At 39.9% G+C, this 11,721-nt stretch overlaps 1 protein-coding gene across 4 annotated transcripts in view; it reads right to left on the bottom strand.

The window, feature by feature from the left end:
- Positions 1 to 11,721, bottom strand: part of LOC116083946 (integrator complex subunit 6-like) — a 55,990-nt gene that overhangs the window by 22,487 nt on the left and 21,782 nt on the right. For all 4 annotated transcript variants that reach the window (XM_031360992.1, XM_031360906.1, XM_031360804.1 and 1 more), the window contains exons 3-8: positions 7,740 to 7,889; positions 7,045 to 7,134; positions 6,632 to 6,815; positions 6,282 to 6,410; positions 3,893 to 4,056; positions 2,571 to 2,723 (exon numbers count right to left, since the gene is read on the bottom strand). In XM_031360992.1, coding sequence (XP_031216852.1) covers positions 2,571 to 2,723; positions 3,893 to 4,056; positions 6,282 to 6,410; positions 6,632 to 6,815; positions 7,045 to 7,134; positions 7,740 to 7,889 — 870 coding nt within the window. The remainder of the gene's footprint in view (positions 1 to 2,570; positions 2,724 to 3,892; positions 4,057 to 6,281; positions 6,411 to 6,631; positions 6,816 to 7,044; positions 7,135 to 7,739; positions 7,890 to 11,721) is intronic.

Raw genomic sequence — 11,721 nt, 5'->3', positions numbered from 1 at the left:
TATGTATGTATAGGTGCATATGTCTCTACAGGTACACAGGCATATGCAGGTGCATAGGCCTAGAAGTTAATGTTGAGCACTGTCTTCAAGTGCTCTTCACCTTATTTTTTGAGACATACTCTCTCACTGAACTTGAACAATTCAGCTACCCTGGCTGGTCAGAGAGATACTTCCTGTCTCTACCTCTCCATGCTAGAATTAAAAGGTTCATGTAGCCAATGGCCTTTTTCTTTTAACATTGGGTACTGGGATTGAACTGAAGTCCAAATGGATGTGGTGGAGCAAGCACTTCACTGACTGAGCCTTCTCCCTAGCTCCATCCAAACACCTTCTTCTCTACTACAGTTTTGGAGAGTTTCCTGGGTCTTGGCTTATTTGTTCAGTAACACAAATCAATCAGATCAAGTTAGTATGAGGTCAGGACAAGGATGACACCATTTGAGATGCTGTGAAGGGGTGGAAAGAAAATTTATTTAAGAAAAAATTGTGTGAGGCCGAGGCAGATGGATCTCTGAGTTCAAGGCCAGCCTGGTCTACAGAGTGAGTTCCAGGACAGCCAGGGCTACACAGAGAAACCCTGTCTCAAAAAAGAAAAAAAAAGTGTGATTTGCAATTTTATTTAATTTTGTGGTAGAAATTCAAACCTCCTATTGTTAAATTAGTCTTCTATTGTCCGTGTTTCTAGAATTTTAGGGGTAAACAGGTATATGGCTTGGTGAATATTCCAGAAAAAGACAGGAGGGAATTCCTAGTCCTGTTCTGTTTCTTGATCTAGGTGTTGCTTACATTACAAGAAACCCAATCGTGTACCTTTCTGGTTTCTTACCTCCTCCTGGAGGAGGAGACATTATTCTGACTTCTGACAGAGAAAGGTAATTTTAGCTGTCTGGATATAGAAAAGTAAAAGTATACAATATGTAATCTTTCTTGTTTGACTTCAGTTCTATAGTTGAAATTTTAAGAGTTTCTTAACTCTTTCCATCTGATTTAACCCTGTTCCTCTTCTTTTGAACTAGCCCTAGCATCTTGAAAGAGTTAAAGGAGCGTGTATGTACTGTGCATTAGTGATTTCACATCTTAGAACAAAACAGATGAGAGTCTGAAAGACTTCCCCGTGTCAATAGAAACCAAAACTTACTCTCTGCTATGTGGTCTTATCATTCAGCAATGGAACAGACATCCTTATAATGTAAGACTTTTTGCTGTATCCAAATAAAAAGGCCATGACTGTCAAGTCTAGAATTTTACAAGTCAAATTCCATAGGCAACTCTGCTAAGCACCGAGCTAGCCTTTCTTCATGCGGTACAGTACTTGGAAGAACTAGTGAATCGTATCTCTGCAAATTCCCAGTCTACACATAAGTGGGGCTTGTACTAACAAAACTGTATTTTAATTACATTATACTCATACAGAAGGTAATTTCAGAGTTTCTGGTTCTTGGTCTAAAATATTCAGAACTTCTCATTTGTCAGGTTCAGAATAAAAGCTGAGAGTCTTGCTCATACATGAACTGAGTCACACCCTGTAGTTTAATGATGCTGAACCTGGAGAACAGACATGAACTGGTCTACTTAACCACAAATGCTCAAATACATGACTTCTTCAGACTCTACTTCCATAAGTGGCAATGTACAGTACATTAATGTTTTCTGCCTTTCTAAAATTATTTGCTTGCCTGTGTTGTTTATTCTACAGCGTTTTTAAAAAGACACTATAATTACCACCAAATTTGAAACATTTTAAAATAATTTTAGAAGATTTTTAAATTTATTTTATTTATATATATATATATATATATATATATACACACCACATACATCCCTGGTACACACAAAGGCCAGTAGAGCTCATCTGATCCCAGAAACTGGAGTTAACAGACAGCTGTGAGCTGTCCCGTGCTATATGAATACTAAAACTGAATCTGTATCCTCCACAAGAGCATTAAGTGTTCTTAACTGGTGAGACATCTCTTCAGGCCCTATTTTTGTTTTTAATTATGTGCATGTGAGGTCCAGAGATCAGAAAGATGGCATCAGATCATCGGGGACTATAATCACTGGAGGCTGGGAGCTACCTGATGTGAAGAAAGAACCGAACTTAGGGTCTCTGTAAGATTAGTATGCATTTATTTGTGTATGTCAATGTTCTATTTGCATGTACGCCTGTATGACAGAAGACGGCATCAGATCTCATTTCAGATGGTTGTGAGCCACCATGTGGTTGCTGGGAATTGAACTCAGGACCTCTGGAAGAACAGTCAGTGCTCTTAACCGCTGAGCCATCTCTCCATCCATAGTATGCATTTTATGTTTGTTTTTCTGTGTAGTCCTGGCTGTCCTGGAACTCACTCTGTAGACCAGGCTGACCTCAGAACTCAGAGCCTGCCTCTGCCTCCCAAGTGCTAGGATTAAAGGTGTATGCCACAACTGCCCAAGCCTGGTTAGTACGCATTCTTAACCATTGAGCTATCTGTCCAAACTGCCCCCCGCCCCAGTTTTGAAAGTTTTAGAAACAATTCCCAGATCCCAGAATGATTATAAACATTTGGTTAGTAAGAAAGGATAAGTACCTGCCAGCAAGTATGAGGAGATTTTCTTTCCAAGATGTACTGAGTTAAGGGAGAGGGTTCAAGTTCATATTTGTCAAAGGGAAGTTTGTCTATAACCATTGGCTCACAATCAACACAGGAAAACCTCACAACGGGATGTGATGTTCGTGGAGGCTAAAAAGAGAGAGGGGGAGAAAATATGATTGGATATCAAGCAAGCTCACAATTTTAACCATTCTGAAAGTCCTATTCCATTTTTGTCAAACCATCACTAAGTTACAGATTAGTATTCGTGAGTTTTTAGAGCTTTAAGAATCCTCAGTGGCTTCCATGGGGGTGGTGACTCAAGTTCTTCACCTCTGACCTCTACTTAGCATTGGGAAGAGGGAGAATAAGAACTAGAATTTCAATGAAACATAAGCTGTGTTACTTAGGTTAGCGTAACCCTTCTCATCCATAGGATGCACTCTCACTTTAAAATCCATTTTGTGACCTTTAAGCATTCCCTGAGCTCCAGTCTTCCATATCATAGGGTGGGAAATTAAGATACCACTGGGCAAGGAGAATCTTTGTCTTGTTCTAATGAAGTAATGGCAGAGGTCCAGCCACTGAGAAGCGAAAGGAAAAAGAGCAAAGGTACAGAAGGGCAAGATACACAGTGAGAAGGATTTGGTCACAACTTCGGGACCTCAAAGGGAGTTTCCAGCATTGCTCATGCCCACAGGTTTACTTTGAACAGCTAAAGCTGAGGGTACTTTTCGTGAGTCTTCAAAGGCCTGAGTGTTTGGGGTACCACACCAGATCAACAGAGATTTTATCACCGGGTATCAGGAGGCAGAGGCAGGAGGATCTCTGTGATTTCAAGGCCAGCTCATTTTACAAAGAGGATTCCAGGATAGCCAGACACCCTTTCTTGAAAAAAACACATCATACATACATACATACATACATACATACATACATGCAAGCTTTGGTTACACACTCACACACACTAAATAAACATAAAAATAAAAAAAAATAAAATAAAAGCAATGCTTTACTATCCACATGGCAAAGGCAACAGTACAAAAGACAAAATGGTATGAAAAAATAGACTGTTCTCCCCCCTCCCACCACTGCTTTTTTTTTTTTTAAATACAAATGCTTTATTTAACAGTGGCAGGTTCTCCTCCCCTGCTTTAAGGCACAGAACTAGCCTTTCGATAAGAGATGGCAACCAAGAGAGAGGGTGTGTCTCCTTGCCTCGCGCACAGTTGAAAAGCCTTAAAGTTACTTTAAAATCTTCACCGCCATAAAATTAAAAACCTAGTCCAAGGTCCACCCTTTTAATTTAGAACACTTACTAGTGAAGGTAAGTTCTGTTCTGGCCAAAAAGATTCTGGAATTGGCCAGTGTCCAACAGGAACACCAGTTTTAGAATTAGGTCGCACATAGATGAGTTTATGACAACTATGCCATGGTTGAGCAGAAAACAGGTTGCTGGGCCTGCACGACTCCGTCAGTGTGTCTACGAGAGAAACACATGTCAGAAGGCACAGCTGCTTTTACAGTTATTTATCTTCTTGTACACAATTTTCAGTTTCAGGCAAAGGACAAATTAAAACAAAAAATACAGTTTATGTAAAAGGACGGAAGAGCAGTGACAGCCCAAGGCTTTCTGCTTTCTCTCTAGAAATCTGCCCTTTAACTCAACGCCTCACATATTCTTAATCTACTAGGAGAATACACATCAGAACACAATGGTCATTTTTTCAAGAACTCAATTACCAAATTAGGCAGATTGAGTCATTTGTTCCCTGGATAGTCTTTACATTTTAGTGATCTGGCAAAAAAGATTATAAACTTCATTTACATTTTTGTTTTATACCCAGTGACCTCAAAAGCAAAACACACATTCCAAATTCACTTGAAGATAGAGGATATCTCTATGACATAATCTGGGTGTATATAGGGACAGGAAATATAAAGCAAGTGTCTCAAGGACATCATGGAAGAATCCACCCCATTTTTTTCTATATACCACTAAAATTCTTTGTAATCTGGCCACTGTATATAATGCATAGTAATATATCATTAGTACATTTTAATTATTTAAATTAACCTTATTTCTTTTGCCTGTCCCAAACAAAAACAAAAACCCCTTTATGCCATGATTTGTAGTCTAAATTATAACTACAAAGGACATTTTAGTATCATTTTTCTTTTAAAAAAAAGGATTTATGATTATATCTAAGTACACTATAGCTGTCTTCAGACACACCAGAAGAGGGTGTCAGATAGGACCTTTGGAAAAGCAGTCAGTGCTCTTACCCTCTGAGTCATCTCTCCAGCCCTATTATCATTTTTCTTAAATTACATGAGTTGATTTACTTATTTTGTTATTATTTTCAACAAGTAATTACTTCAGGCCAGCAGATTTTTCAGTGATTCACAGGCTCCAGGAGAAATGTGTAAATACATTTGAGGATCCCTCAAAAGTTGTGCTCACACTGCTGGCAATGCCCATCTTTCTGAGCTAAGTATTATTTATTTTTATCAGATTCTTCAAAATTAAAAAAAAAAACCTCTGGACAAAGAAAACAATTGGAGCTGGAAAAATATCTGAATATCTGAGCTATTTATATGACAGCAAATCCAACTAGTATTTCCACCTAGAAGTTTTCCATTCATGCTAAGGTAGTAAACACAAAATTATGGGCTGGGCAGTCAGTTGCTAACACACCCTGCATATATGGTTGATTTCAAATATGTCGTAAGGCTCCAGTCTTCTTTGGCAGATATTGTTAACTTAGGAATCCAAGAAACTCCTGAAATTAGGCATAAAACTATATGTGTCTGACTTAAGTCTTCTTCTCCAGGCAAAGGACTCTATTTTGTGATAATTTCTCAAAGGGATACAAGAGCTAAAGAATAAAATAAGTCAAGAAACACAAGAGCCATTGCTTTTGACAAAAATGTATCACTTTCTGCCATGTATAGTGGGTCCCTTTGGCCTTACCCATGGTGAAATCTCATTCTCCCTCCTTGTCCCTGTCCTCCCTTCCCTTCCCCCCTCTGTGTGTGTGAACACACATGCTGAGAGAAAGGAGAAGCAATAACAAAGTGTACAGAGTTTTAAGGAAGTCCTGCACTGTGTTACTATGGTGTAACTCAGTTCCCCTGATCCCTTTGAAACCTATTCAGAAACATCCACTTGGCGGGCCATCTGGAGACTCACTATGGCTTAAGTTCCTTATACAAAATTAGCTACGGCTTCTGTATTGTGTTTTTAGATGTCACAACATCCTGCAGTTAAAGAATGGTCAAGAAAATATCAATAAATGACCTTCCAGAATACTGTAAGTTCCTGAATAAACATTCACACTCTTTTCCTATGGGGAGTTATTAACACAGATTTCATAAAGATAGTTTAGCATAGTTGGTGATCACAAGCCCCAAATGAGATCCACTTATTCAAGTGCTATACCATAGTGGATATCCAAATATTTTGGGAGCAGAGAGAAAGAATGAATGAGCGCCTCCCAAAACTGGGGTCAGAGAAAGTAAAAACTTTCTTAGGAAAATGTTTGACTTGAAATGAAGGTTGCTAGAATTTGGCCACGGTCATACATTAGTTGTTTGACTGGAATACATAACGGCTACTGAATGTTCTACTGCATGATTACTGTCTTTTCAATCTCAGATCATTCTTCCACACAATATTTATGGTTAAAAAAATAACAATTACTGTACCTTCTCCAACAGGAAGTGGATCCGGTCCTGTTTTTTCAAAATGAATAACGACACCACTCTGTACTTTTTGAACTAGTGATTCTAAACACTGATTTAACATTCTTTGTGTTCTCACACAGTAGGAGCGCCCTATGCCAGAGAGAAAAATAAAGAGCTCACCATTTGATCAAAGCAAATACCGGTTCCCGACACAAGCATTTGAAACCCTAAAATCCATGTGGTCTGAACTTCAGCAGCCAGAGTTCACAGATTTCGGAGGCAAGCAAGCAAAGACGAGCTATGGCATTTAGTAAGAACTCTACTTCCCTCCCCACAGTTCTTCCTTCAGAGATATGACACAACACTAGTACCTCCTGTGACCTCGCACATCTGTGTGATGGCCGATTCATCACTTGGAACACTCCCTAGCTGCTCTGGTTCAGTAGAAGCCACGCCAGGCAAACGCAACACCAGGGCAAATAACCTTTGATCCCAACGAAAAGGTTCTTTGGTTAGTTCACTTCCAGGCAGAGGAGAATTCAAAGGAAGATGAAGCTGACAAGGCAAAATTTGAAAAGGTTCAGCTTAGCCACGCACATCAAAATGAAGAAAGAGTTAACCGGTTTTCTTGGTTCTCACGGAGCTCAGCAGAACTAAGCCATCTCTCAAGGGTTACCAAGATAGATGGGTGCAAATGTTATTTTTAACTAGAAATACATGCCTCCCGCAGAAATAGCTGTATGTTCTCTGCTATTTAAATGAAATTTTTAAAATTATATCTCACCTCTTCTTGAACGCTAGCAGTACTTGTTAACTTGTTTCCATCTGTGATGGTAATTAAAATAGACGGCTCTAAAAAAAATGGATTTCTTCCCTAAAATATATTTAAAAAAAAAACATTAGAGCTGTATAATGTAAGATAATTGTTCTTACGCTTCTACATTTTCCCTCAAACATGATCAAGTTTTCCTTGGTATATAAGGAATAAAAGCCTCACCCATACTCATGAACCAGGTCACCTGAGTTAACACCCTGGTACAGATCGGGGAACCCTGTAGCATATGCTCTGCAGCTTGGACAGTGCCACTGGGGATACTGAGCATAGTGCTCAGGAAGAAAAGGACAATGGTCACAGGAGCAAGCGCTTCTCTGCCCTCCCCCGTTTTTCTAGAGCTTAAAAAAATATCAGATTTGGGGAAGGGGAGAGAAGAAAGGACACCGAGGAGTCCTCTCCAACTGTCTGCTTCCGACATTTTCATTATATTGTCAATTTTCTGATGACTAAATGATAGGAACTTCATTTAATATTTAAAACATTGATGGATGAATTGATATATAAGAATCAAAGAAGTTGGGTCTGTTTAATGTTTTTTTATGAAGTGTGCATGTAAAAGGTACAGGAACCTCTTTTTACCCAGTTTTGCACTCTTACCCCAAGTCATCAAAATAAATTAACTATATTCACTCAAAAATTGTTACCTGTCCATAATTGTCTATTCCAGATATTAATCTATTGAGATTTAACAAATCAAAAGAGGATCTTAGAGCCTGACCAAGAGTAGTCAGTCCAGAAGCCTGGAGATTTTTCAGTTCGTTCATGAATGTGGCATGATTTTCCTTCCAACCAGCCTGAAAAGCAAACATTGACAAAAAAAATTCTCCATTATACAATGAATAATATAGAGGGCAAATAAGCACTAACTAACACGGTATCAAACGTCTGACAAACTAATCCCTCTTTAAACTAATTCCACTCTATATCTTGACTATTCAAGTGGAACCAAAGCAAGCAGTCGCTTTCAAAAAGTACTGCCAGCTTTAATGACTAAGGGCAAAGAAGTCAAGCAAACAATACATTCGTTCATGACAGCAGACGGGAGGGCTTTGTTTCAAGAAGGTATTCTATATTCAGACTTAGCCAAACCTACTCATACACGCTGGCTCCCTCAGCTTACTAGTGGCAATGAGCAGGTGAGCGTGGACTGACATGACAGTAAAAACAAAACAATTATTTTGAAAATGCACTGTCCTGGATAGAGGGGGAAAAAAAACTACTGAGTGTCTGAGCTACATGAATTTTTATACCCAAGATTCTTCTTGTGCAACAGTTTCACTTTTAAATGGCAATAAAGAAGGATAGCATAGAGGGACTGGGGAGACGGCACAGTGGAGAAAAGCACCTGCTGATCTTAAATTAAGACTCTAGCTTGGTCCCCAGCACACGTACTGGGTGGCTCACAACGGCCCCATAAATCTAGTTCCCAGACACCAACACCTTCTTCTGGTCTCTGGACACCTGAACACATTTGGTACATATAGAGACAAGCAAGCACACATGCATATACATAGCTAACATAAATAGACGATAGATGGAGAGATAGATAGATAGATAGATAGATAGATAGGTAGATAGATAGATAGATAGATAGATAGATAGATAGATAGATAGATTATAGATGAAGCAGAGCCATATTTATTTGGAGATAATCCTATTGGCACTATTAAAGCTTCAGAAGGTCCCAAATCTAGAAGAAGAAGAAAAAGAAAAGGGTTTGCAGTGAGATAACCGACTCGGGCACCCCCAGAGGCTATAAATAGCAGCAAGGAACCAAAAAGTCAAGGCTAACAGCCAACTGTTGCCGAGATTAATTAGTCTGTAGAATTGGAGGAAGGAAAGGATTACACTGCCCGGTCAGCAGTTACTCTAAAACCAAGGCAATGTGACACACAAGAAGAGAAACCCAATGACGAGCACTTTCAGGAAGTCACAGAGGAGGGAGCTTGCCAGCAACAGGTGACTGCAGAGAGCACATCGTGGCAACATAGAAGACTGAAGCATCAGTCTCTTGAGCCTGGAGGACCCCCCGAGGACAAAGGTAATAGACTGAACATTGAAGGAACACCAACCAGGGCGGTAGAGTTGGAAGCAAAAAGAGCAAGTAATCCAAAGATGAGCTCAGTAATTTACTATTTCATATTTAGCTAAAGTCATAATGCTCATTCTCAATATAACTACAACAAATAGTATTCTAGTCTCATGGTCTCTCAATGAACAATAAGACACAGAGGATAAAAGAACAAATGACCAGTGTGGAGATGAAGGGATATTAGAACAAGCCTGAAGATGACATGTCTCATTGAAGCGAGAAGTAGAAAGAGAACAGTTCCTAAAAGGATGAGTCTTGCTGGAGAACCACTAATAATATTATGATCGCTCTGGATATATGGCAGAAGTCAAGGCTAATGGGCTAATCTGGGCTCTGACTATTAAATGCTTTGTACAGCACACTCAGAAGTTTGGCTTGTATCTGCAGCCCTGGGAAGAACTCCATGTTCTTTTTAATTAGGGGAGTGTTCTGATCACATCTGCATTTTAGCAAGATGGTTCTGCTAGGAGCTGGAGACTAAATTGAGGGGTGGAGGGCAGACCGAAGCTCAAGGCAGGAAAACTGGTTTGGAGACTGTTGCAATAGGTAAGAGGAAAGTGATGAAAGCCCGAGCTAGGGCGGCATGGATGAGAGCCTATTGCCGACGAGTGAAGTACTTCAAGGCACAGCTGTATGGATTTGGCACCTAATTTAGAGGAATGAGGGAGGGAGAAGGAGCTATGTGTTCCGTCTGGGTTTCTGGCTTGGGAAAACTTATGAATGATGGACTCCTTCATCCAGCAATGTTAGTTTTGTACTATAAGCTTACATTTACATTTATAGTAAGTGTTGAACTCCTAAAGGGGCCACAGGACAGGTCAGGGAATAACTAACGAGAAATGAGTGTACTATTTGGAAATCATTTTAAAAGCTCATCGACATTGTTAAATATGGTGACACCTCGGGGCAACAACAGGATTATCTGAGAGGAGTACCAGTGAGAGCCAATGTTGATAGTGTAGCAGAAGCCAGAGGCCTTGAACCAGACCAATCATTCATGGCAGTGAACATTTACAATTGAAGCTGTTCAGACAAAAGGGTTAGACTGTATGACACATTGCAGCTTCCGTGGCAAGATGTTTTCTTTGTCTTTTTTTTTTTCTTTTTATTGTATTTATTTTAACATTTATTTTTGCTTTCTTTGGGGGAGGTTGCAAGGGTAACAGGTGGCTATGGCTATGGAGGAACGGGGAGACGAGTGGGATTCAGGTACATGATGCAAAATTCACAAAGAATCAAAAACAGTTTAAAAATTTCAAGAACAAATTATTTTTTAAAGTGTGGTAGCACCTTCTTTGTAAACACAGCACTCATATGGTAGAGCCTGGCCCCAAATGAAACTGAAAGCCAGCCTGACCTCTAGCTCAAAAGGAGGGAGCAAGATGGCTCAGAGAGTGAAAGTGTGTGCCATCAAATCTGACAACTTAAGTTCAATCCCTGTTGACCCACAATAGCAGAGAGAACTGACTCCCATAATTTGCCCTCTAACCTGAATATGTGTGCCATGGCACACATGACCATATGCATACACACAGATGCACATACACACAAATGGATAAATAAATTGACTTGAGTTCGAGCCCTAAGACCCATGTAGTGGAAAGAGAAAGACGCCTCCTGAAAGTTGTCCTCGGTCCTCCACACGTGCTCTGGGGCATGCTTGTACCCACCACATGCACACAGTAAGTACATGCATAAACCAATACATATTCATATTGTTTAATGGAGAACTGAGCACGGTGGTGCATGGCTGCAATCCAGCACTTAGGAAACTGAGGCAGAAGAACTGAAAGCTTGAGGGCAGCCGGAACAACATCAGGACCAGCTTAATCTACACACTGAGGTCTTTTCTCAAAAGCAGCAGGACAAGAAAAAAAAACTTAGTAAAACAAACCTATGGAGGTGTGGCCCAATGGCAGTGTTTGCCTAGCATACACGAGGCACTGGGTGAGAGAGGGCTAATTCATTGGTGTTTAAAAGGCTGTGTGCATCCTGGATTTTACCAGTCTTAAGCTTCAATTTGTCAGGACACTTACTCCTTAAAATGTCCTTTAGTAGCACAGCTTGAAAGCATTTTACAAATGGTTTCAACATCTAAATATCTAACATCTGTTTTTAGGTAAATTCATAGCCTTTATATTTAATTGGACAACACGAAAAAGTTTGAAGTCATTCTATTTGAGTGCCACCAAGTGTGGGAAGCAACGGTCTTCTTGATAGCAGCCTGCATCCTATTTGAAGAGAGAAAGTGGCCAGGCGGTGGTGGCACACGCCTTTGATCCCAGCACTTGGGAGGCAGAGGCAGATGGATTTCTGAGTTGGAGGCCAGCCTGGGCGACAGAGTGAGTTCCAGGACAGCCAGGGTTACACAGAGAAACCCTGTCTCGAAAAAAACAAAACAACAACAAGAAAGAAAGTAAATGACACTATTTCCATTTTTCGTAAGGAAGAAGGACTAGGAAATAGAATTAAAATATATATATATAAAACTAGCCAGGCAATGGTGGTGTGGGCCTTTAATCCCAGCACTTGGG

The sequence above is a fragment of the Mastomys coucha genome, chromosome X (genome assembly GCF_008632895.1).
Source record: "Mastomys coucha isolate ucsf_1 chromosome X, UCSF_Mcou_1, whole genome shotgun sequence".
Taxonomy (NCBI): domain Eukaryota; kingdom Metazoa; phylum Chordata; class Mammalia; order Rodentia; family Muridae; genus Mastomys; species Mastomys coucha.
This window is presented reverse-complemented; position numbering and strand designations above follow the sequence as displayed.